The following is a 27,759-nucleotide window of genomic DNA, read 5'->3' on the forward strand; positions in this document are numbered from 1 at the left end:
TTCAATTAATTGGTGAATTCAAAGCAACAGCTGTGTAACTCCCATGGGTTTCATATCTAAGTCCCTTTAAGGAGCAGAGTAATTTAGTGCATTAATCAAAACTAGGAGTTGAATTCTATAACTGAGTTTACCACGACTTTGCTGAATGATCAAAGGTAAGGTACTTAATCTCTCTTAGTCTCAGTTTTCTCTTTTATGAGACTATGGACTTTGTACAAGAATGTTTTAAATATCATGAATTAAACCAGTAAAAGAAAGAGGAGGATCCTTTGAAGCAGGGGAAAACAGGAAGTAAAATAATACATAAAGAGAAATTACTGTGTGCTGGGGATTGTGTCAGATGATTTCCCTGTAGTACCTCACATAATCCTGAAAATAACTCTATAAGTGAGTCCTTACTGTTACCCCCATTTTATAGAAAAGAAAATGAGGAACAGAGAGTTAAGCAATCAGGCTGTGCAGCTAGGATTTAGAGCCAGGCAATCTGATTGGAGGGTCTTTGTTCTCAACCAATGGTTTATTCTACTTCTCAAAGAAAAGACAAAAAGCAAACTCATCTTGTTCTTAATTCCAGTTGAGAGCCGTAACTCCCATAAGAGGCTAGCTTAATTGATCATCTGTGGGAAAATGTTCTACAGATCTTAAATTATGAGCTATCAATCATTATTATCATTACTGTTAAAGACACAGAGACCTGGTATTATCTAATTTAACATTCAAGGTTTCAAATATTAAAAAATAACCCTCAAATTCCAAGACCTAAAGTAGTTTGAACTTTTGCTGGGGTGCAGATTTAAATTACGTTTGCTCCATAGCTCTGGGAAGGACCCTTCATCCGATGTGGTTTTCTCTGCCTGTTTTTCTGGATATAGGGAGGTGACTTGCTACCTCCATGGGTTTGGGGATTCAAAACAATGCTAGGAAAAACTCTCAGAAATGTCAGGGGTCTGCTGGTTGAAAAAAAAAAAAAAAGAAAGGAGGCTTAGTGCATAGTTGACACTAATAATAAATATTTGCCATTTAATTAACATGGCTTCCACCCCTACTAGAATAGTCAACATGCTGTTTTTAGCTTGCTAAAGCAGAGATCCAGCATGAGGGTCAGATTTCAGAGCAGGGTTCAAATTCTCAGCCTGTCTTGGATTGGCTTAGTGATCTTGGGCACTGTTCTCTGACATTAGGAGGGCATGGCAACCCCCTCCAGTGTTCTTGCCTAGAGAATCCCATGGACAGAGGAGCCTGGCAGGCTACAGTCCGTAAGGTCACAGAGTCGGACGCAACTGAAGCAACCTAGCATGCATATGCATGCTAGGTATGGGCTTCCCAGGTGGTGCTAGTGGTAAAGAATCTGCCCTCCAATGAAGGAAACAAGAGACATGGGCTCAATCCCTGGGTCAGGAAGATCCCCTGGAGTAGGAAATGGCAACCTACTCCAGTATTCTTGCCTGGAAAATTCCATGGACAGAGGAGCCTGGTAGGCTACAGTTCATAGGGCTGCAAAGAGTTGGACGCAACTGAGCACATACACACTGATGGCCTATGCAGGAGGTCTGATAAATATCTCAAATGAACATATCTGAAATCTGATATCCACATATGTATACACCTGAATCACTGTGCTATATACCTGAAACTAACACAACACTGTAAATCAACTATACTTCAATAAACACACAAGCAAACAACTAAACAGAGATACTACTTCATAGGACAGTTGTGAGGATGGAATAAGCTGAGAATACATGTAAATGCCTACTCTGAGAGCTTTATGTGCAGTTATTCACTGAATCTTTACAACATAAAAATCACATGGTCACACGGCCCATAATCAGCATTCAATGCCTGTTTGATATTATTACATAATTAGTTACTCACATTCACTGATTTGACAAAGAGACATTTTGTGCCAACTCTGTGCTAGGTAGTCAGATTCTTTCCCTGAGGGAGCCTAGGCACTAGGAAGGAGATTACAGTCTGGTTAACATAGGACTCACTCAACCTTAAAATAATACTCCATTAATATCACCCCATGAGAATTAAGCTACTTTATATTTTCAGTTTAACTTTCTTGCTTGAGAATAGATTCAGTGACATTTAACCGTCCAGTAGTAACATATATCCAGCATTAATGATAAAATTCAATCAATATGAATCCATATACTTCCATCATGTGGGTGAAGTAAAAATGGTCAGAGGTTGATGTCTCTTAAAGGGGATAGAGTAGGATCCATATAATCCTATCTCAGGTAAATGTGAGAGACACAAACGTAACTTCAGTTCATTTAAGGTACTCAGGTTTATATTTAAATAAGCAAAGGCTTGGTTAGATAAACATTGAAAATGTGGAAGAAATACATTCATATTCCCAGGGGAGCCAACACTTTTGCAATAAATAAGTCAAATAACTATAAAAATAGCTTAAGGAGATTTCTTAAACCCTCAAAACACTGTGCATCCAAGCAAAAAAGTCATATAAACAAAACTACTAAATATATTTTCAGATGTGCATTGAGTTTTAGAAACAAAAATGTGATTATTAAAGTAAGGTGGTAAAGTCAGCTAACTATTAAGAACTTGAAAAATGCAGCAGAGAGATAACCTGTTCTACCGTTTGTTCCTTGCATTCCAATACTCACCCCAATGAAGAAAAATTGCCTGAAAGTACAGAAATGTAACAAAAGAGAAAAATCAAGTGGCAAACAAATATAGAAAAAGATGTGTAAACTTATTATAATGTAAGAAATGCAAATAAAAACTGGCTAAGATTTTGTTTAAAAATGAGAATGTTTAATACTTCTGAAAATGCTGTAAGACAGATATCCTCCTATGTGACAGGAATTAATGAAAATTAGTGTGAATTTTAAGAAATTTGGTATATACACCAAGTCTTTAAAATGCATATTCCTTCTGACTTGGTAATCCTAATTCTGGGAATCTATTCTAAGGAAATAATCAAAGATGTAATTAAATAATTTCAGATCAGCTTTTTGTTTGATTTCTTTTTCTAATCAAAGGGTTAATTCTAGTAGAGAAAATCTAAATACCCAGAAATAGAAATAAAGTGAATTTTTTTATGTGATAGCCATAGGATAAATTATACAATTAATAAGATGTTTTCAAAAGATACTGTGTGATATGGGCAAATGCTCATAATAGCATGTGAAATTTTTTAAAAGCAGGACATACACCAGAAGTCACAGGCAGGGCTTCTCTGCAGGGCTGTACTTGGCCATGGTTGGAAGAACCCCAGATACCAATGCAGGGATTTGGGAAATTGTGGGAAGGATTCTCACCTGCTCAAATATCTCTCTCCTACCCACTTGTCATGGGTCCTGAAATTCTACCACTGGTGAATCAATCATCTGAGTTAAGTCCTACCTTATCCCTGGAACTTAAAAAAAAAGCCCAAGTGTACTGGGCAGCATAGTAAGTCACAGTAACATTTCCATCTAAATTGGTTTATCAGATTTTCTTTCCTTCATTTTATCAATAAACATTTTTGCTGGGCACCTAGAACACGCAGGAAAGATGCCAGCCCTGGGACATGGCATGACATTGGCCTCTATACTCAAGGAATTCACAGGCTGCCCGTGAGGGAGGGACACAGACAATAAAGCCTCTACAAGGAAGAGATAAACAAGGTCCAAATGGAGTCCACCCCAGCAGAAGGCATGGCTTCTGCCTACCTGAGGAAGTTGAGAAGACTTTGCGGGAAATGTACATTTGAACTAAGTCTTATTAAAAAAAGTGGAGTGCTGTTTGCAGAGCAAAGGAAATAGGATAGGAGAGGCAAGGCAGCCAGAGAGAGCCAGAAGCCCTCAGAACATCGCCAGGCTCCCGGGAGAGGCTTTCAGAGAGTGACCGTGATACTTGGAGCTGAGTGGAACAGGAGAGGCTAGGAGGGACACAGGACTGGTACCCTGGAAACATGGGCACATTCCCATGCGGAGGTGCCAAAAGGGAGAAGAAGGACATTCCAGGAAAGGGTGCAAGTGAAACACTTGCCAGCTCTGAAATTCTATCCACGTGTGCTCCTGTTCTCTTTTTTTTCCTCAGATGGTGGCTTACTACTGAAATCAGGTAACTGCCTTGTCTCTGCAGTTTAATCTCTAGAATCCAAGGCCACAGTTGGATGAAAATCTCGTCCTTAAACACATCTTCTGTCTGGTGACTGTAAATAGGATTTCAAAATAGAAAATACTTAATGTATTTATTCTTATTGTTGGGACTCACCGATTCTGAGAACCTAATGATTCATCTTATTCATACTAAGGCAAACAAAATATGTAAGATATGGAGTACTATAGTACAGCTAGATTTTCCAACAAACAAGGGATAGAAAGACCACTCTAAAGGATACCAATAGGAAAAATATACTCCTGGTTAGTTTTGGATTTGAAGACGGGATTCTCTCATTTACTTTCTTTTTTTTAACAAAAAAATCCCAAAACTTTAGGAAAACTTTGCCTCCTCTATCTGCCCCCATGCTCTGCCTTTCATCCCCCTCAAGGCACAACTTTTCTGACAGATCTGCTGTATTTGCCACATAAAAAACCAAATCAAGAACCATCATCCCAAAGTGCAAAGCAAACTTTCGTTATTAGTTGTGCTGGCAAAAATCTTGGAAAGTGTAAGCAACATAAAGTCCAAGAAAAAGACCAAAATATATCACTGCAAAGCAGAATTCCTTGTAACAAGGTTTATAAAATATCCTTTTTTCCCCCTTGGCTATTCTGACACAAGCTGAACTTATTTGTACAGCGTTGCAAAGCAGACAAGGAAACATGCGCGCACACACACACACACACAAATACACAAAGAAGACGTGCCTGAAGACTGTCTGAGAGGGGGTGTTCCGAACCAGACCGACCGTGCACAGCGTCCTTGCCCAGATGCATTTGACTTCAGGCTTGGGAACGTTAAACAAACAGAAAAACAAGAGCCGGCGATGCGCGTGCTGGGCTGGGTGACAGAGGCAGCGAGCAAATATTGGGATTGTGTTTCACCTGTTGCCATGGTTACCAAAACAGGGTGGATACTTGCAGAAAGAGAAAGAAAGAAAACTGGGAAGACAATGAGTCCTAGGAGACTGTCTGAATGTGTGTATGTGAAGACTCTACTGAGGGTGGAGGAAGGGAGAGCCCAGAGAGAGTCGATGGAAAGGGACACTTCAATACTGCTTTGTGTTGGGTGCTTGGAGAGCTCTGTCACTGATCCACACCAAGGAGAAACACATCTCCAAAAGCCCAAGTAAGATCCATGCAGTCTCAAAACACACAGCAATGAGATGTAGGAACTTTACTTTTGTTCGGTGGCAGGCAAAATCAAGGCAGTTTATACTGAGTACCAAGAGATCCAGTACTCATTGTGAATCCACATTCTGGGTGACCAAGAAGAATAGCTTAGTGGTCTCATGTCGAGACCCCCCAAGTCTCAGGAATAATTACAGAAAACTGAACCCATTCCTTCAGGCATTTGGGTGACGAACTTCAACTCCCATTTGATATAAAAGGGAGAAGCTGACTGATCCTCCTCTTCCCTGGTACTTTGCCTCACTAACCAAACTCTACAGACAATGCTTCAGGAAAGACTTCCTTAGAAAGTTCACTATCACAGCAACCAGTAGATGGCTTTCTCTGTCAATTCCTGACTAGCACATGGAGAGTGAAGTACTATAAACTGAAAACCTGGAATCCAGGTTCTAATTCCCCTTCTTCTGGCTAATTAGCTATGTGACCTTAGACCAGGTATTAACTGGAACTTCAGACTGTTGTTTCTCAAAGGAAAGAATTTTGCTAAAATAATCCCTGAGCTCCTTTCCTGCTTTGGAATTTGGTGATTCATAAGCAATTGATCATCTCTCAAATTCTCATTTTCAAAACAAATACAATCAAATGCATAACCCCATATATTTAGGATCCTGATCAGCACATGGAATGTAAACTCTGTAGGAATTTATTCTGTTCTATGGCAATGTAAATAAATGGTTGTTAGCACCTATCAACGATCTCACAATCTAACCATTTACATTGTACCAAAAAAGATGATATATTCCCCAGCTAAGCTTTCTACAGTTTAAATGGGTGAAGTGGTAATAGCATGTGAAAGGTTATATCTCAGCCAAGAAAAAGGACTCGGGGCTTCTATGAGCTCTCAGAGTTGTGTTGTTGCTTTTAGTCCTTTAATTCAGCACTTGTCCTGGCCAGACAGAAATATGAATCAGCCTTCTCTCCAGTGTTTAGATGATGAGGACTAGAGAAGTTAATATGTTACTGGGCCTAGCAATTAATTTAAGTCTCATCTTCCTTTAACACCATTGAGTTTTACTTTTATAAGGACGTGCTTTGATTCAGAATGAATTATCAAGAGGACTCCAGGGTCAGCAGTGATATAGTAGAAACAGGACAAAAATCAAAGACTTGGGCTCAGGGCCTGGTTATGCCATTGGATCATGATGGAAAGTCACTTAGAAACCTCTCCATGTCTATAAAATGAAGATAGTAATACTTCCCTGTTGACCTTATAGGGGTTGCTATGAGGCTCCACGGAGACAATGTATATGGAAGCACTTCACAATTTGGAAAGTGCTTTACTAATATAAATTCATAAGACGAACATTCCCACTGCTGGCAAAACATTATTGTTTAGGGTCAGGAGCAAGAGCCCAATACCTGGGTTAACATCCCAACACCATTTTTTTTCTTTTTAATCAGCTTGTATGTTCTTCACAAGTTACTCAGTCTCTCAGTTTATTCATTTATAAAATGAGATTAAGAATAGTACCTCCCTCAGGGGATTGTTTCAAGAGTTAAATGAAATAATGCACTGTAAGATGCTTAACATAATTTCTGCCACCATATAACAAGTGATTAATTAATGTTAACAGTTATTGTTTTCTACTGTGGTGTTTTATACTGCCCTTAAAATGATATCCATCAAGAGTTCAGATTTTTGCTGTTGTTGTCATAGAATCTTATCTAATTCCTATTCACCTCCATACTGGATAGTGGTTTTTCATAGCACCAAGGGAGCAGGATTCTGAAAAGAGTGGTCTCCTTGGATTAGCCTATCACCACATTTTGATCACTGGCTACAGGGCCACATGGCTGCTGGCAAGTGAAGGAGAGCGTCTTTCAAGTCAACAGCATTTCCTGCCTTGCCACAAAGCTTTTGAGAAGCAGACGGCCTATTCCCTGCTTTTTTATTCCTAGACATTTAGGAAGTGAAGCTGGGGATGATTAAAGCAAATAGGCAAATCGAAGGACTGTATTTCTCAAGAGTGCCAGAGAGATGTTACCTGGAGACTGTCTTTTCATGTGTATAAATTTTCCAGGCAACTCCATATGGAGCCAGACTTCTCTGTGATTTATCTATTGGACAGTGGGTGGCCAAAGGGCACCGTAGGCAAACAGTTATCCAGCTTGATAATTAGGGAGGGAAAAGGCAAACACAAACACACCCAGGCTGACATTCAAAACAAAGTAGAGATTTAACCATGGATTGCTCACTATGCCACCCCGGTTCTCATCTGCCAATCTGCCAGGAAGAAACTATTAGCCAAAAAAAAAAGAAGCACTGTTAGTAATTTATTGGTACAGCTGATGGCAAAAGCACAATTCTGTGTAGAAGGGTGAAGGCCTGAGTTGGGGCCCAGCTTTGTGTTTAAATGATAGCTCGATCTCCTGAAGTCTTTGCCAGGTTTTTCTGTCCTCACTTAAGAAATGAAGAATTGGAAGAAGGTCTTCACTAAGTGCCCTCTATCTCTAAAAGGCCTTGATGCTCCAATCCTATTGGTTTCTTTCATTCATTCATTAATGCATATATTTATGTATTCATTCAATGAACAGTAAACCTAACTGTGGATGAGGTATTGACTGTTGGTGACCAAAACACAGCACAGTCAGTCCATCACAATGGAAGAAACAGTCTTTAGTATTGACTGCTCTCAATTCCTCAGAGGGCAATGATATTCCCAGTTCTGTTTTCTAAGGAACAGATGTATTGCTTTCCTCTCAAGGAAAAAAATATAAGATGGCTATTGTTTCTAGATGTCTTTTAAACAAATCAAATGTAGATAGCTACTATTTACAACCTGAACACTTAGCTAAGCATTTTAACAATGTTTTCCTCTCCTTCTTGGCCCCACCATTGCCCCTTACCCACTCCATCCCATTCTCATTTCCAGGGCTAGGGTTTGGTTCCTTCTCATAATTTTAATTCAATTCAAGTCAATTAAATTCAGTTCTCATTCATGCGGCCTTTCTCAGTACACAGAGCTTACACAATGCAAGGATTATTTTCAAGGAGCTTCCAATCAATTAAGTCGGGGAGACACACATGTAAAACAAGAAATGTCACGATTAAAATGAGTTGGAATAAGAGGCAGTGAGGTTGGACCAGTCAGTGCAGCCACAGAGCTCTGGTTAAACTAAGCAGTAAGGTCCGTACTAACCAACCACTCCACATTTTTCCAGGTTATCTAGAGGTCTACACTGCCCTAGCCATCCTTGTCTCCCATTTGTTTGTACATATAAATTAACTAAAACAAATTTGATTTAATCTGCTGCTTACTAACACCTGGAAGCTGTATATTTTTATCTGAAGGATCAGTTTATGATGAAAATGCTTTGCCATTAGAGTCTGAGACTTTAGCTTTTGCTAAGTGATATGTCATTGGGCCAGTTTTTTTAACTAGTTAAAGCTCAGTCTCAGTTATAAAATGGGGACAATATCCCTGTTATGGGGCCGTCCTGAGAATAAAATCAGGACAGAGCTATACATAACTTCTCCTTGGTATCACTATTTCCTAGGCTTCCTACCCCTATCCAAACTGATAGTGACTCCTGGGCAGAGTGGCCAGGGCCTCCTTGAAAGGCTGTTTATATGCCGTCTTCATCAGTTTCAATATAATAGTTGTCATCTCATCATTAATGAGACTCCAAACAGATATTTGGACACGTTCTCCCCACGCTTTATTTATTTTCCAACCCTACTATTGACTTCCTTAAAAAAGAAAAGGAAAACCTTTGAAAAAATTAGATAGAATTGGTCTAATTCTCACACACAGGAATGAGCAAAAATCTACAGAACTGAGAATACCGCATCTACATCTTTACAGAACCATGCACACCCAGCAGAGGCTGGAAACAGGATCCCAGTCTGGTTTGCATTTCCTACCCATTTTGTGTCCTTCTTCCTTCTCTTTCTCTCTGCTCATCCCCCTCCTTCTCTCCCTTTCCCCTTTGAGTGTTAAAACTGTCTACCAGATATCCAGTGAAAATTTCCTTCTAGTAGACCTTACTTTCATGAAAGACACCCACTGATCCTAGGAATCTGTGAGGAAGAGCCTACTGTCCTGTGTAGTTAGAAAGGTGGGAGGCTCTCACACCTCTGAATCTGCTCTGACCCTGAGACAAAATCCAGTATGCACATATCCACCTGTATTATTGTGAAGCCATACGTTTGTTGGCTTAATTCTTCAGAAGAAAGATCCGTAACACTAAATTATCATTTGCCAGACTTATGATAAAATGAGCTTGGACAGATGTGACTACAGTCCACCGAAGTACACAGCTTGATATTCATATACATTCAATCAAAAGAAGAACACGTGTGATTTCAATTTAGGATGTTGCAGATTAATGCACTGGAGAGTTTACTGGGGACACTGGTTTGCTTTCTCCCACAGGAGAAATGACCCATTCAGGGCAAGGAGAATGTATGCATTCTATTGAACACTCAGTTATCAGCTTCTAACAAAGCTGTACATGGAAAGCAATCCTGCCTTACGCTTCTGTCCACCTCCATGACCTCTGAGTTTCACCAGAGATTCAGGACAATGACATTTGTCAGTGGTCAAAAGGGACTGTAAAACGGACACCCTGGCCCCAGGAGAAGAGGTCTGCAGCCTCTGGGGTGGGCAATGCCTCCCAGGCGGCTCTCTGGTTGCTCGTGTGCTCTGAGCACACATCCCACAGAGTGCTTCATCACAACAGCCCATGTGTGACCTCTGGAAAAGTCCTTGAAAACAGTGAAACAAGAGTCTTAGTTGAAATCTGGAATCCATTCCAGCTTTTACACAGGAAGAAAATTAGGCATAGAACAACAAAGCCCATAGTTCTGAGAAACCTGTGGAGGCTCTGGCTGACATTAATATCATGGAAGATTTTTTTTTTCTTCTCTGCTTTGTATTTCATGAAAACTTTTTGTCTAAGTACCCAAAGCTGCTAGAAAATATTGTACAGTGAGTAGGTAGCAATAACTAGTTTCTCCAGTGAATAAAGGGAGCAGAAATCAGAATAGGGATGCTGAGTAATGTATTAAAAGTCATTTACTTAACGCTTTTCCAAGCTACTAGGTAAATGCTATTCTTCCAAAATATAAGTGGCCAATATTACAATTTTTCCCTTTGGATGAACAGGACTCCAAATTTGTATTGGCAATAGCGGGGTTAGGGGTGGGAGTTTGGAGCAGAGGGAAAAGCTGTATCAACTCCATGATACAGTTCATTTGCCCAGACATCACGGATCTGGAAATATTCATTCACTTAGAACATGAATCAGCAGAGGAGTATGCCTGCTCAAAATTTAACTCGACAAACATTTGCAGGGTAACACTATTTTTATAAGCACAGCCCAATTCCCTTTTGTCTCCTGCTGATATTATTCACTATTAATCTGTCCTATCATATGTTCTTATTTCATACATATAAATAACTGTAAACCTTGACTCCCTTTGGAAGCATTTTCCTTCTTTTCCAGCAAGAAGAGGGATAGGACACTTCTGAGTCGAACAGTGGCATACAATCCAGGAAAATTCAACTGGCAAGGAAATTTCATTTGGAATTGTGTTTTAGAATCTCCTTCAAGTTTGTCTGGTGGGGTCTCTCAAAAGAGATACAGACCCTGAACTAAACTAGATGATTCAGAAATAATCCGGCTGAAGGAGTAGCATTTAATGCTTTAGACCCAGAACACTTATTCATACACATGAATAACTTAATTTTGTTTCTTTCTTAAGTACCTTCACAGTTCATTTTTTATTTTCCTCTAAAAAAATGTAAATGGCATTACTCTGGTCTCCAAAACAGATGCCAGTTTGGATTTTACTCTGCCAGCAATTATTTGGTTTGGCTCAGCAGGGCTTGAGTTGAAAAAATATTTGCCAATTCCAAAAAGATTTAACGAGCTTTGCTGAAGATGCTGGTGCCATTTGGCATGTCACAGGGACTGTGGCCCAGCAAAGAGACCTCTCCCAACCACAGACTTTATGTGCCCGGAGTAGCCAACACTGGGAGTTCAGTTGCTTCCTTGGGTTAAGACAGTGCAAGTCAAATGATAGAAATTTCCAAGAGAAAGTGATCAAAGCCAGTGTCCAAAACACTTGCTGCCATTGAAGACGAAGTCCCTGGGTTTTGATGGCTGATTTTCAGAGATTTCAATAACATCTTCACCTCAGCCTTCCGACATGGTCCCTATGCTGTCACTCAGCAAACCAAAAAAATCTCCAACTTCTAGCAAAAGCTATCTTTACCCAATATCAGATAAAAAAAAAAAAAACTTTGCTGCAGTGTATTTTGTTGGCATCTGACACCTTACCAACTGTGATGCCAGAATGTACACAAAAACTGAATTACTCCTTCAAGTAATTTTGCTAGATGTAACCAGCAAATTGACTTTATATGGCCAAGACCAACAGGCATTGCTTTTATTAATATTTAGTAGGATATAAATGCATGAATCTATCACTGTGATTGGAAAGAATGACTTCAGTGCACACCAAAATCATATCTTAAAAGTCACTAAATGTCACCTGAAATCGCACATTTCAACGTGAGCTGCAGTCACCCCATGAGAAAACAAGACTCTGGTCTTTTCAAATCAATGTCACATCTGATGACTATAACACAAAAAACGAAAATATTTTTGTACTACTTGTGTGCTTAAAAATTACATCTGTTTTGGCCATGGGGACAGGAAGAGTGGCACTGAAATGGTGACTACCTTGAAGGAGAGAAACTCTGGATTGTTTTTGTTAATTTCAGTTCCTGAACAAATATACACATATTTGGGTGTATCCCACCTCAACTCTTATGGATCTCCCCAAACTTCTAAAAGTCCCTTTCACTAAGGCCACACACTGATCCAATGCTTGTTACATGAGCATCCCACGCCAAGGTTCAGTAACTAACAGCCTCAAAAAGAGGGCCAAGTTTTGCACTGCTTTTCCACAGAAAGGCCTATTCATTGAAAACAAAGACGGAGCCATCTACCTCATTTAACTGGAGTTGGGAAGTCAGAGCAGAAATCAAAAGAAAAAGTCATGCAGTAAGAAAAGGATGATTATAATTGTTATTTACCATCTTAGCTTCTGAATGCATTGGCTGGACTTGGGGAGAAGCACAGGGGTTGCTGAGATTTGGACCTTGCATTCCCAGGAGGTTGGAGTTCACTGACATTTGTCTCTCCATCTAAGAGAAAGGAAAGTAACAGAATCAGAAGTCTGAGAAAGGCAGTTGAGATCATAGACAAAGCTGCATTTCTCTTTCAAATGGATTGTGTAGAATTTCTGTGAATAAATCCAGGGAAAGCCTGTGGTTTGGTAAAGGGTAAGCAAGGTACTACTCTTAGTCTTGAACTCAGGCACAGCAAAGAATCATCCAAAGCTGCGTGTTCTAGAGAATAAGCCCAATGCCAAAGAGAACTACATTGTGATGGGAGATCATTTCCTAGCAAAAGCAGGCAATACTTCCACAAAGTGTTCACTTTTTTACACTCCGAATACTACTCATCAAGCTTATTTTTACAGCTATAAAGAGAATAATACATGCCTAGAAAAATGCTGGAAGGATATAGAATATACCAAATGGTTATCTCAAGTTATCTGCGGCTTTTGTGTTCTCCCCAAATTTTATACTGCAATGTGAATCATTTTAGCAGTAAGAAAAAATTCATTGTAAAAGCCACCCTCTTAAAGATGATGTGTCTTCCTGTTGCTCTAACTCATGACCACCATCAAAATGGCCCAGCAGAGGTATTTGAGCTGCTGCCTCGGCACATCGTCTCTTCCCTGTTAACCTTGTCTGACTCGACACAGCAGCAGTTTTAGGCCTCACAGCAGTGTTAGAGCTCTGGAAGGTAAAGAAAGCAGTGTGGGTATCGAAGACATGTGGTCAGTGCCCCCCCACTGTCCTGCTGGCCTGCCCTTGCGTCTAGAATTAACATTCGATTATCAATATCTGAATTGAGTTCTGGCTTTTGTCTCCAGGGTGTCCCTGTTAAAAAATGAATACAGTAAAAAAAAAAAAAAAAATCTCTATTTCAGTCATAAAGACTGTGTCTGACAAACATTTTCCATTTAGTAGAAAACTAACACTTTTCGAAGAACAGGAATAATGCAAGTGTCCTTAATACTGAAATCATACAGAAAATAATCAGACTTTCCTCAAGAGAGAAATAGTTTCTTCAATGCAAAAGTTTTTCCATTTGCCAAAGGATGGCAATGGAAACAATGTTCGGAAATTTTAGGGAACCAGGTTTCTGCTCAAAATTAGCCTAGGCAGTCTTAGAAAATAGAGTTCCTTATCAAAGGAGCTCATCAAACAGTGGAGGATAGAAACCTCACAGATAAGAGTTGAGATACAAAATGACTCTTTAAGGTCCCTTGAATTGTTGAGATTATCACTGCAATTCCTGCTGTGTCCACCCCAAGGGCAGGGTTGTTATTAGGATACCAATGTGTGGATGAGCAGCTGCTACTGCTGCTAAGTTGCTTCAGTCGTGTCCGACTCTGTGCGACCCCATAGATGGTAGCCCACCAGGCTCCCCTGTCCCTGGGATTCTCCAGGCAAGAACACTGGAGTGGGTTGCCATTTCCTTCTCCAATGCATGAAAGTAAAAAGTGAAAGTGAAGTCGCTCAGTCGTGTCCAACCCTTAGCGACCCCATGGACTGCAGCCTACCAGGCTCCTCCGTCCATGGGATTTTCCAGGCAAGAGTACTGGAGTGGGTTGCCATAGAGGTACTTGCTAAAAGACTTGTCATGAATGATTGGGGCACATTTCCTATCACGTCACAGTGAAGTACCATCAGCCATACCTTAGCCAGAATTAGTTTATCAGTTATCTAGCAGTGTATGGCTTTGTGAAACTGTTGCAAAAGGAGCTATTTAATGATGGTGAACTTTCTAGACCACTCTAGCAAAACCTTTTGCGCGTACCAGTTCAGCAAAATGAAATAGAGTTGTCCCTCAATATTCCCCAGGGATTGGTTCCAGGATTCCCCTCTGACACTAAATTCCAAGGTGTGAGAGTCTCATATAAAAGGCATAGTAATTGCATAAAACTTATACACACCCTTCCCTATACTTTAAATCATCTCTAGATCCCCTAAAGCATCTAATACAATGTAAATACTTTGCAAATCCAAAGATTTTTTTGGAATTGTCTGAAATTTATACATATATATATATATATATATATATATATATTTAAATCCATGGTTGGTTGAATCTGCAGATGTGGAACCCATAGGTATGGAGGGCTGGCTGCATTCACTCTCATATTCCCCTAAATCTTCAAGCAGCCTGGGTATTCTAATTTTTTAAATTATTTTTTAAATCATGGTAAAAACCCCATGGGTGGAGGAGCCTGGTAGGCTGCAGTCCATGGGGTCACTAAGAGTCGGACACGACTGAGCGACTTCACTTTCACTTTTCCCTTTCATGCACTGGAGAAGGAAATGGCAACCCATTCCAGTGTTCTTGCCTGGAGAATCCCAGTGACGGCGGAGCCTGGTGGGCTGCTGTCTATGGGGTCGCACAGAGTCAGACACGACTGAAGCGACTTAGCAGCAGCAGCAGCAAAATATACATAACTTAAAATTTACCAGTTTAACTTTTTTTAAGTGTACAGTTCAGTGCCATAAAGTACATTTGTGTACTCTAATTGTTAAGTCATGGAGATTTCTCTAAAAAACGCTTATTACTTATAATTTCCACTTTCCAGAGGCTGGGGGGGGGTAGGAGAGTGGGATTAGCATTTGACCCTTTATTCCAACTAGTGACCTTCTCCCAAAGAGAAATAAAGTCCAAAGGAGTTTCTGCTTTCAGTTTTCAGAAGGAGGATCGTTCAGAAGGACACATGATTGTCCAGGGTTTTTCATCATGCTTTGGAACCACCATTTTACAAAGAAGTGAGTAGCCTGCTTTCTGCTTCTAGATTCAGAGTCAGCCATGCTGCCTATTTTTTGGAAAAGTTACAGCTATGACTGTTTCTACCTTATGACTCACAAATTAAACAGAATACTAAAAACAGGCTGGTTTCTCTATCTTAAAAAAATTGCATTTTTCCACCTAAGTAATTATATGGGGTTACCAAGAGCCTCTTCAAAACAACTATTTGGTGCTTTGTGCTAATAAACTCTCTGCCCATGAGTGTGGCTTTAATGAGTAGACTAGAATGAAGAGGTCAGAAGATAGGAGTGGCTTTGCTGAATACTAAGCAATACTGAGCACTGTACGCAAAACATCCAGGTAAAGGATATCATCTTTTTTGAGCTTCTTCTTTTCCCTTGAAATAAGTTGGAAAACAGGAGCCAAAAATGTCTGCAGTCTACTGGGCTTTTGTAATCATAAATGGGTGTTCATATTCCCAAATAATTTCAGCTTTTGACTTTCAAGATCAGAAATCCCAACCCAGTGAACTCCTGGAAGGCAATGCCTATTTTCTCCTTTGCCACATTTTCAGCATCTAGCACAGAGCTTGGCCCTTAGAAGGAGCTCAACAAAAGTTTATGAAATAAATGAATGAATGAACAGATTCATCATTTATTTCAGACCTAGGGCTTTGTGAAATATGTAGCCTAACAGCACGTACAACAAATCAGTTAAGAATCTCACCTTCACCTACAGATATAAACTAATCTTTTATGCCAGGGGACACAAGAACTCTATGGAAAGTCCATGCTTGATAAGCTAAAATTATAGTGCAAGGGCTGGCAACCTGATAATGAGGCAGAAAGGGCCTAGATTTCAAGGCCCTAAAACTCTTAGTATGTGCTTTTAGATATCTTGCATTCATTTTCATTAGTTACATTAGCATCACTCCAGATTATGGTTTCCCATCTTGGCACTATTGACATTTTGAGCCAAATAATTCTTTGTCCTGGTAACTGTCCTATGCATTTTACAATGTTTAGCAACCCTGACCTCAACCCACTAGATGCCCATAGCACTTCCCCCAAGTTTTGACAATGAACAGTATCTTCAGATATTGCCAAACATCCCTTGGAGGACAAAACTGACACCAGTTAAGAATCACCACTCTAGATGGACACTATTTTCATGACAGCTATACACATCACTGACATGGGTTTGAACTTCTGACTCTGTTATCTACACTGGCTCTTTACCATCTACCCGATCCTTTGCTTCTACTCTGAAGCATCAATATTTTTTAAAAATTTCAAGTACGTGACTTCTCTGTTAAAACTTTAAAGACTCCTTTTCCGTTCTACTCCTATATTGTACAATGAAGTTGTACAATGAAGTGATATGGTGGAAACCAGTGCCAGGCACCCTTTTCTCTGGGTCTTTGCAGCCTAAATGCCCCACCTTTGCCCCTGGGAATGGTACACAGTTTATTCAAATGGGGAAAAAAGGTCACTGCAGTGATATTTTTCTGGACAATGCATAGAATTTCTGAAAGGAAATGATTTTAAATGAGAAGGATTTAAAGCCTGGATGAAAATGGCTTGTGGTAGAAGTCTCTTGCGATTAGTGAGGTTGAATGAAATCCAGGAGTGCAGTATGGGTGGTGCTGCTTTCCTTCATCCAAAATGTTTAAGGTGAGTGAGGCAGGTAGTCATCCAGCTCACCTGTCCTTCTGACAAAATTTTCAAAGAATCTTTCTAGCCTGAACTACCTGACACTTACAGTGGGAAGATCTAGGTCTCTATAGTTGGGCCATCAAGCCTTTCTCCATCTCCCTGCTTCCAGATAAATGAGCAAATTCCTCATTCTGGGATGATCTGGGCTGCAAAACATGAGGAGAGATGCATATCCTTGTCACTTGTAACTTGTAACTCTTTCGTTACAAGCTGTGTGACATTAGACAAGTCCCTCCAATGCTGTACTCCTCAGCTTTCCATTGGTAAAGTAAGTATATTGATAATGACTGCAATCATATTCCCACAGGACTGCTGTGAGAACAAAATGAAACAGCAAATGGAGACAGTTCCTTAGAATGCTAAAAACGTTCTGCAAAATATTCCCGATATTGTTGTGGGAGGATTTTAATTGAATTGTCATATCACCTCTAGGGCTTTTGAGAACCCTTATGGCCCTGAAAATGGTAAAACCAGCCATGTGCACTGAGGCACAATGCCAGGGAGGATGAAGATGTACACAGTGGGGATCCCATGGCAGGAGAGCAGGTTAGCTCTAAAACAGTCTGAATCTTTGTTCTGTGTGAATCTATTGTTTTCAGGGAGGTGTAGTGTAATAACTTGGAAGTCAGACCACCTGGATCTAAAACCTGATTCTGTCGCTCACTTGCTCTTATTAATGCTGAAACCGAAGCGCCAACACTTCGGCCACCTGATGCTAAGAGCTGACTCACTGGAAAAGGCCCTGATGCTGGGAAAGATTGAGGGTGAGAGGAGAAGGGGGTGACAGAGGATGAGATGGTTGGATGGCATCACTGACTCAATGGACATGAGTTTGAGCAAACTCAGGGAGATAGTGAAAGACAGGGAAACCTGGCATGCTGCAGTTCATGGGGTCACAAAGAATCGGACACAACTTAGTGAATGAACAACAATAAGCTCTTACTGACTTAGTCACTTAACCAAGTTTCTCAGACTCTTGTGCCTTGGTTTCCTCTTCTGCAAAGTAAGGGTAAGAACAGTGCATACCTCAGAGGTTTGTTGTGAGAATCAAAGGAGAGAATGTATGGATCATGTAGTGGCTGAGAGAGAACTCCTAGGTTCGAGACTCAATGGCTCTGCTTCTCAGCCAAGCTTGTTTCTTGCTTTCCTTTCTTCATTCAAAAATGGGGATAGTAATAGTACGTACCTGAGAGGATTGTTTCACAGGTTAATGAAGTGGTTAGAGAGTGATCGGCACAAGGTAAGCTTTCAGTAAATGCTTCTAGCATCATTAATAAAACATAATATGCATGGATACATGTTAGCACTTATTATGTACCATCATTACTATTGTTATTATTGTCATTATCATTCTGTTATTATTATTATCACTCTGAGTCCCAGCTAGACCACTCACTGGCAATTTAAGGACACTATAAGTAGCCCAAGCTATAGACTTTGGAGTAGTCATACCCTCCCATGTCCCTGGACAAATCCCATTCCCTGAGGATTACAGACTCACTTGTCACCAGCAAGAATGTGGAACCATGCCTCATTATAGAAGCACTGAAGGATGGAGAAGCCAGCAAGATGTCCAAGGATACACAGCTAGGCACTTAGAGCAAACTGGCACCCAGCTCAACTCTCCATCCATAAGAAGCTCTTTTCTTCCCCATCAGCTTAGATCTGCACACTTCCTGTACTTTTCCAAATGGGGCAAGCCTCAGCAGAAAGAAGCACTTACTGGCATCAAGACGGCAGAAGAGCCCGGCATTGTAGGGTTGGGCAGGGTCCCAGGCATGGAGGCTGGCATGGGCTGTCTCTGTCTGTTGTGAAGATGGAGCAGAGAAGATAGAGAGCCTGGGACAGGCCTGAGAACAAAAAAAAAAAAAAAAAAGAAAAGAAAAAATAGCAAACATTATTCCTGATACTCTAGGCAGGGGATTCACTGCCAGTTTTTCAAGTCCAGAACCAGTGGGGACAACACCATTACATGAGCAGCAGATCAGATTCCCTGATGGAAGCCACATAATTGAGGATATTAGGGAAATAATAACAAATAAAATACAAGCCTGGCTTCCTTTGCTGCTTCCTAGTTAATACATCAAATTCCACTTCATTTCCTGACCTCTGTTATCTAACTGATATTCAATAGACAACAGCCAGTAAATCTCCTATAACCTTTGCATCTTAGGAAAGAGAAGGGACCTGGTAGTGAAATCCTGCATGTTTACTCTGAGGTCTCTGCCCTCTGGAGGATCTTAGAGCCTGAGACCTGTGTATATTTGTTTTACACCATTCTCCCATACTTCTGCCTGGAAGCCTGCTTGGCTTTCCTCTGGATATACTTTCACTATCTGGATTTGCAGAGCCAACTTCATTCATAATTTCCCAGTAGAAATCTGTTTTGACTTTTTCATAACTCTCCACTTTGAGTGGGAAAAAAACACAAAGCCAGGTCACAAACCAAAGTAGCTAGATCGTGGTTCACATGATGCAACGAGTCTTTCTTGGGGCAAGTCTGGGGCCCAGCCCCCAATTACTGACCCCTCATTTTGTAATAACTCAAGGTGTTAGACTCTTTGACAGAAATTGATTTCAGCCTGATCTGCAGGTCTTGGGTAAGCTTTCCTTGGGGGAGTACATAGTTCTTTTGGTTCAATTTGCCAGAAAAAAATTTTAAGAGCCTTAAACTGATTTAATGAGCCAGGGAATGTGGGGCTGAGGGAAACGGGGAATTATTTGTGTTTATTAAAAATGGCAAACAAATAACCTCCTTGGCTCGATTCTCAATCTCCTGATGCACTTACTCTGGGGAGCTGTATAAATGTCAAACCATTGAAGTAATGACTTAACAAACAAAACAAACAAATAAACAAACACCCCTCAGAACCTCTGAGTCTTCCATGTTAAAGCATCTTATCCTGAATGCCATGATAGAAAAATAGTGCTTCCCAAATTAATGCATTTTCTAAAAAAAAAAAAAAATCCCTTAAGCTAAGAGCTGGGCAAAGATTGCAGAGAGATGTTCTCTGCAGGGCAACGCCTTCCTGTGTTTCAGGGAAGGACAGCATCAAGAGCCTCTTCTTTGGAGCTCATGTGCCTCCCACGGGTGACTCACGGAGCCTGAACAGGGGGAAAGAATGCCAAGACATTTTTCCTCACATTGCTGCTACAATTCCAAAGAAGATTAAGTTTTCCATTCTTTTTGCCTGAAATCTCCCTTGGAAACACAGCTAGCTAGCTATCACAGTCGCACATATCATAGAAGGATTAGCCCTAAGTTAGTGATAGATTTATATGTTTAGGAAGTTGTGTATATGAAAATATAAGAAAATATAAAAGTTTTACACAGAGTTTATGGAGATGTACACAAATTACAACCAGTTCTATTAACAGGATGTGTGTGAGCGGTTACACAGATAGGCTAAGGTGAGAAGCTTATAACAATGACATGGGTGTTTTCAGAAAAGCAAATGAAGTACTATGGATATTTCTTGACATGTACGCTTGGGACCTCTGTAGTACAGATGAACGGTAAGGATTAGTAAGGCCTTTGACGGCCCTTCAGCTTTTATAAGTCTGGGAAATGGCTGCTTTCAATCACTCCAAATTTCTATAGTTGTAATATCACTGGGTCTTAAAGTCTCTGATATTCAGAGCTCAAGTCAGAGAAGGATAAAATGCTGCTTGATCAACAGACAACTTTTGTTTTATATTCTCCAGTCTTAATGTTTTGTTTGGGACCTTTGCTGAAAAGAAAACAGCTATATATCAAAGTATAGCATTTTTAATAATGGTCACTTCTACTAAGTACAAGATTAATAATCTGAACTCCCCAGTTTCATAATGAGACCCTACAGATAGTTAAATATATATCCAGCCATTCATTTAAAAATATCCAGATAGATAGATATAGATATCCATATACATGCACACGTATCATACATAAATCTATATATACATACATACAGTCTTCAACCATATGTCTGCCCCTCTAGTCACCAGGGTAACAATTTGAGTATAGACAGTTAGGGCCACTTGAAAACTATTATCAAAAACAACTAAAAATATTTGATTATGTTGATGTGAAGTATCATCCTTATAAGCAAGGGCAACACATTATCATCATTTACATTTTGTTTCCAACATATTAATGATAATTCTGGTTATCAGCTTTTATTGATGGTCTATTTTTTTAAAGAAACCAATTAAACAACTTAATGGTGATGCAAGTGAATATGCAAAAGCAATTAAATTTAAAACAAGTTTTCATTCTTCTCCCAAACTGTGGGAAACTCCCAGTTGTATAGAATAATTGGGGAATAGTATGTTTCATTTAATTCAATGTTCTTATTTAGGTCAGTTATTTCCACACCATACATAAATTTTCTAGATTTTTAAATATTAAATATTCCTTCATTAATTAAGAAAAATTTTCAGGGTATGAGGTTCCCCTTGGACTATAATAATAATTACCAATGATATCAATCAGACAAATTAGCGAAGTACAGTGGAAGGGAAAATGGTTATTGGGGAAGCCTGTATGTTTGAATTCTGAATAATTTTGAATTACTGCTTTACACAGATTCAGTAAGTAATTTCCCCAACCCCACCTACAAAACCAATAGAATTTCCTAGACTTCTTACATAGGCTTTTAAAACTAAAAAAACTGCAACAGCAACAAAAAAACCCTATGCCTACCCAATGACTAGTTATACAAAGGCCTAGAATGAGGAAATTATGTAGCTTGGTCTGAGAAATAATCATTTGTCCAGAATATTTAGATCACTGAAGCGAAAGTGGTATTGGAATACTTGCATTGTTTAATTCCCTTCATACATATAAAAATAGTTATTATTTAATATACTCATAAAATTTTTATATTGCATTTATACACTGCTTCATATTTTTCTAAATATTTTCACCTTCATGGGACTTGAAACAATGCAATGTGGTAGGTAGGTCCTATTATTCCCATGTTACTCAGGAGCAAGATGAATTCAGAAGCATTTAAATTTGCCCAAGGTCATATGGGTCATGAAAAAAGTACGACTTACACTCAACTTGCAATAGAGAGTTTCCTCCATCACACCTTGATGCCTCCCATAACTAAGGTATTATTGATTTTTTTATACTAAAATAAATCCATGGCCCATTTCCTTTGATATTCACACTGCTCCCTGGACTTTCCAGTGAAGTAGTAAAATTCTGCTAACATGAGAAGTCACTCATCCATGTGAAATTTTGTTTTATTCCTTTTAAAAAAAAAACAAAACTTCCCAAACAACACATCAGCAACGCTCTGAAAATAAGATGGCAAATTGTGGTAAAGTTGTGAAAACAAAGACTCAACAGTTTTGCTCCAGTGCAGGCTTGTTGCCATGAGCTAATAATTCCAGACTTTGAGCAAGCCGAGCCTCCTTTTTAATAAGCATATGCCTCTAGGTAAAGAATTTCTACTAAAAATTATTGAGGCATGGAACAAGGTAAGATGTGTGAGCTCATGTTGGATTGTTCAATTATGAAACTGAGTCCTGTAGCATTAAGAGTTTTCCAACTTGACAGATTATTCCTCTTTTATACACTTGTATAAACATACTGCTTACGGCTGAAATCTATGTAAGATTTTCTTTCAATTAAGATGTCAGGGATGACAGACTGTTTTCATTGTCCTTAGCAGAATGATAGGTATCACAGCAAGAGACTTCATGTCCTTGTTTTTCCCTCCAAAGGATGTCATCCAGTCTAGGGGTGTCAGTAAAATCTGCTGGTCTTTCCTGCCTTTGGGCAAGCCCACTATCTTTAAGGAGCTAAGGGCCATTGTTTTTGTTTGCAAGATCTCAGGAGAGTCACAGCAGACTGCTCTCCTTTCCCAGTTCTTCACCAGATCCATTACCTCCTGGGATCAGTTATTAAACTCTTAAGACAGGCAGATAGGCCAGGTATGTGGACAGGCAAAGGGAAAAAATAAATGATGAAAAAAATTAGGTTGGAAAATTGGAAGAGCAATATTAGCATCAAAGTCAGGGCACAGCCATCTAAGAAATCTTGAGCAGATAAAAAACAAAACAAAACAACAACAACAACAAAAGAATCTGGTGTTGGGGGTGGGGGACAGACTGAAAAAAAGCTTGAAAGCAATAAAATGGCAGGAATGGTGGGCAAGGAGCAGGAGACACAGATGTCATTGCTATTAGAGTTTCTGATTCTGGAGAAGAAACTTTCTTAATTAACTTTTAGGCTTTCCATCTCATCATCCATTTAATGAATGGATCAGACTATAGGCCATCTAGAAATCCCCTGAAGCTCTTAAATTCAGATTCTAGGACTCTGAAAGTGATATGTTCTTAATCTAGTGAGGCTATATGTTTTATTATGATAAGGATATTCTTTACTGCTCACTGGTGTGTCCACAGCCCTTAACCTGGCACCTGGCACAAAGTAGGTGGTCAGTATATCTGTATTAAATGAAATTGAGCTCATACAGTGCTTAGTTCTTAAATTCCAAATAGAAGGTGTCCCTAAAAAGTGAGAGAAATTCTTGAAAATGGACCCAATCCATTCTATGGCACCTACACTTCATTCTCATTTAAATATAACATGAGTTCAAACACAGACTAGAGAAAGTTTGTTGCCCACTATCTTTGTATTTGCTTATGAAAAGAAAGGTGTGTTTCTTTTGAACCTTCTTAAATGAACTGTTGTGGCCTAATATACCACACTAATTTCTGTCTGGGATACAGAGACTGAAGAGTTAAAGAGGGGAATGCAAAACTCTTAAATCTAAAGAGAAGGCAGTTTGTAGTGAGAAATATTTATTCTTCTCCTAAGTGAAAATTTTAAAAGAAATATAAATTCCTATAAAAGCAAAAATAAACAAATGGCACCTAATTAAACTTAAAAGATTTTGCACAACAAAGGAAACTATAAGCAAGGTGAAAAGACAGCCTTCAGAATGGGAGAAAATAACAGCAAATGAAGCAACAGACAAACAATTAATCTCAAAAATATACAAGCAACTCCTGCAGCTCAATTCCAGAAAAATAAATGACTCAGTCAAAAAGTGGGCCAAAGAACTAAACAGACACTTCCCCAAAGAAGACATACAGATGGCTAACAAACACATGAAAAGACGCTCAACATCACTCATTATCAGAGAAATGCAAATCAAAACCGCAATGAGGTACCATTTCACGCCCGTCAGAATGGCTGCTATCCAAAAGTCTACAAGCAATAAATGCTAGAGAGGGTGTGGAGAAAAGGGAACCCTCTTACACTGTTGGTGGGAATGCAAACTAGTACAGCCACTATGGAGAACAGAGTGGAGATTCCTCAAAAAACTGGAAATAGAACTGCCATATGACCCAGCAATCCCACTGCTGGGCATACACACCGAGGAAACCAGACTTGAAAGAGACACGTGTACCCCAATGTTCATCGCAGCACTGTTTACAATAGCCAGGACATGGAAGCAGCCTAGATGTCCATCAGCAGACGAATGGATAAGGAAGCTGTGGTACATATACACAATGGAATATTACTCAGCCATTAAAAAGAATACATTCGAATCAGTTCTATTGAGGTGGATGAAACTGGAGCCTATTATACAGAGTGAAGTAAGCCAGAAAGAAAAACACCAATACAGTATACTAACACATATATATGGTATTTAGTCAATCGGTAAAGATAACCCTGTACGCGAGACATCAAAAGAGACACAGATAAATAGAACAGCATTATGGACTCTATGGGAGAGGGCGAGGGTGGGATGATATGGGAGAATGGCATGGAACCATGTAAATTATCATATGTGAAACGAATCGCCAGTCCAGGTTCAATGCATGATACAGGGTGCTCGGGGCTGGTGCACCGGGATGACCCAGAGGGATGGGATGGGGAGGGAGGTGGAAGGGGGGTTCTGGAAGGGGAAAATATGTACATCCATGGTGGATTCATGTCAATGTATGGCAAAACAAATAAAAATAATAATAATAATAATAAAATATTAAATTAAAAAAATATATAAATTCCTGTTTTGTAAAGAAAGCAAATTGCCAAGATAATCAAATAGAATGTGAAATGGAAAGAATGTATAGTTGATTTCTTCCCTAGGTACTAACTATATTATAAAATGGGGTACTAAAGAACATGGGCTTAGGAGCTAGTCTGCCAAAATTGGAATCTCAGCTCTGCCACTTATTAGCTATGAAACCTTGGGCAGAGTTACTTGACTTCTCTGTGCCTCTGTTTTCTCAACTGTAAAATGGGGTGATAGAGATATTTACCTCATGGCGTTAAATGAGTTATCATATGTTAGATATATTGAATATGCTTAAAAATTAGTTGTGGTTATTTTTGTTATTATTATTATTATTATTCTGAAACACTACCCAAACAACAGATTAATTACTATACTCAATCAAGAAACTGTGGCTTAAGGCTAGAATCTTCTGTTGTGTTTATATGTGTTGGGGGGAGATCTTAGTTCCCCTACCAGGGACTGAATCCAGATCCACAGCAGTGAAAGCAATGAGTAAGGCTGAAATCTTAAAGAACATCAATCTTTAGCTTTAACTGAAGAACTACAATCTAACAAATGTAAAAATGTCCCAAACACCATACATATATATTTCTTTTAAAATGCATTAACTTTAGAATCCCAAACTCTTCTATGAAGGCAAATGGATTCTTCCCACCAATGATTTTACAGAATTGCAAAATGACTTCACAGTATTTCTCAGAAAGGATCCTTGAAAATATTTCCTCAAAATGGAACCAAACTAGTTCCCGAGAGATCAGTCCTTAGTATCTTGTTTTTCCTGAAAACAATGACAGAAATCCAACAGGAGGAATAACTGGGGAAACAAGAAAGCTATCTGGCCCCCATTCTCAAAGACATCATATTATTTGTATCTTTTAGAATGAGCTCATGCTCTGTACCAGGTCTTATGGCCAAACTCCTGAAGCTGGCTGGCAAATACAGTATTTCCCCTTTTAACAAATGAGGAATTTGAAAGTAGAAATTCTACAAAGAAGTAGAAATAGTTATTTTGAGAAAAGGCACCAGAGTATTAGCAGAATTCAATTAAAATATATTTCCCTTTTTAAGCTTCCTCAGGCTCAAGAGAGGACTTCTGATAAAGATCGGGAATCTCCCTGAGAGAACTGTCCCTCTGTCCCTTTTCATTTGGTGACACAACATTTGGGTGTCCAGGAAGAGAATCCTGCCTTAGTATTTTCATCTTATCCTCAACCCAGCCCCTCACCTCCATCATGTCTTGAAAAGCTAGCACACTAGCCAATGCAAAATGGCAAATGCTCTGGCTCATCAGAGATACCAGTAAGCCCATATCCTTGTGATAGAACTCAACACAGCTCCATGCCCCTGAACCATCTGGTCCCTCACTGCCTCCTCAGCTCATGGCCATGGGCTCCACACATCTGCCATAATGATTTTCTTCCAGCTTTATGAAAGCACTGTCTTTCTTCCTGCCACAGACCATTGACATAAGTAATCCTACAATCTTCTCTGGGTGATTACACCAGGATGGGTGAAGCAGTAACTAGGAAAACAAGCACTTTTTTGGAGTGCTCTTTAGTGTACCCTGCACTTTTCCCTAGTAACACTTATCCCCATTTATTCAATCATCAAAAAATCCACTGAGCACCTAATACATTTTGGACCCTATACCCTTTAATTTCAGAGGGGAAAACTTGTTTGGTAAATAAGATCACTTGCATAAGAATTCATTTACATATGTCCAATTGGCAACAATAGGATGATGAACAAAACAGATGTATTTCATGGCCTTTTGGAGTTTACCATCTCTGCTTCTCCATTACAATTCATTAAAAATTTTGAGTGAATTTTTTTAAATGTCTCTGCTCCCAACTAGACTATATACTTCATAAGTCAGAGATTGTATCTGAATTGTTTACCTGTGCAGACACATCTGAAATTTAAGAAAGTACATGATACCAAATAAATGTTTAATAAATATTTCTCAAATTAATGAAAACATAGATATTAAGGATGTTTTTGACTAGCAAAAGACATGGCAAGAACAGTGTTCAGTAAATTATCTCTGCTAACTAATATGAACTTAATTGATTTACAAATTGTGAAACTCCAATTTACATTAGCAACTTAATATAACCCATTTCTGTTCTTGAACAGCATAACTGGTTACCTCCAAGGTAATCTGTATTTTTTATCAGTGTCCCTTAGATTAAACTCAAGCTTTCAGGTGAGCTCTAGACCCATTTATTTTTGCCTGAATTAAATTAACTTCCATTTGAAATTACATTTGGGGCATTTCATAAGAAAAGGCTATGGATAATTCAGGAACACAATATTAATCATCTGTCCCTAATCTATATAATATTTAAAGAACTGGATGCCTGCCTTGCAATAAGGTTGCACTTTATAATGTTCAGAGCTCTGGGCTCAGAGGTACCAGTGACACCCACACCATGGTCAACTGAACATCTCTGCTTTGCACTGACGTATCGATACTAACAAGAACACTTTTGTAATCATTATCACCAGGGGTGTTGGAAATTAAATTTTATTAAATTAAATTAAATGTACCATGCATTTACCATTTTTCTTTTAGAAAAATCAATTTGGTATTACTGCAATATATGCAGTGTATTATGTAATAGATGGAGTATCTGGTATCTTGGAAATGTAACTTCTTTTTCTTTCAATGAAAGCCTGACTGCAAGAGAGTCAGCAGTAGTAACACAATGTCATACAGCTAACAGAGCTGTATTCTGCTGGAGCCTTTGCTGGGTTTTATAGCACGCATGCTGCATCTACGCAGGCAGAGGAGGTGTTTACTAGTGCTTTCAAATGTTTTAAACAGAGAAAGTAGTACTAGAAGGGGAG

General features: G+C 39.2%; 1 protein-coding gene across 38 annotated transcripts in view; it reads right to left on the reverse strand.

Moving 5' to 3' along the window:
* CREB5 (cAMP responsive element binding protein 5) overlaps positions 1 to 27,759 on the reverse strand; it is a 463,299-nt gene that overhangs the window by 80,339 nt on the left and 355,201 nt on the right. For 33 of the 38 annotated variants that reach the window (XM_081534892.1, XM_081534901.1, XM_081534898.1 and 30 more), the window contains 2 exons: positions 18,609 to 18,735; positions 12,359 to 12,469 (listed from right to left, as the gene is read on the reverse strand). In XM_081534892.1, coding sequence (XP_081391018.1) covers positions 12,359 to 12,469; positions 18,609 to 18,735 — 238 coding nt within the window. The remainder of the gene's footprint in view (positions 1 to 12,358; positions 12,470 to 18,608; positions 18,736 to 27,759) is intronic. The other 5 variants (XM_081534905.1, XM_081534904.1, XM_081534926.1 and 2 more) reach the window with 1 other exon arrangement.

This window comes from Giraffa tippelskirchi, chromosome 10 (assembly GCF_054371585.1).
Source record: "Giraffa tippelskirchi isolate mGirTip1 chromosome 10, T2T-mGirTip1v1.2.pri, whole genome shotgun sequence".
In the NCBI taxonomy this organism is placed as follows: domain Eukaryota; kingdom Metazoa; phylum Chordata; class Mammalia; order Artiodactyla; family Giraffidae; genus Giraffa; species Giraffa tippelskirchi.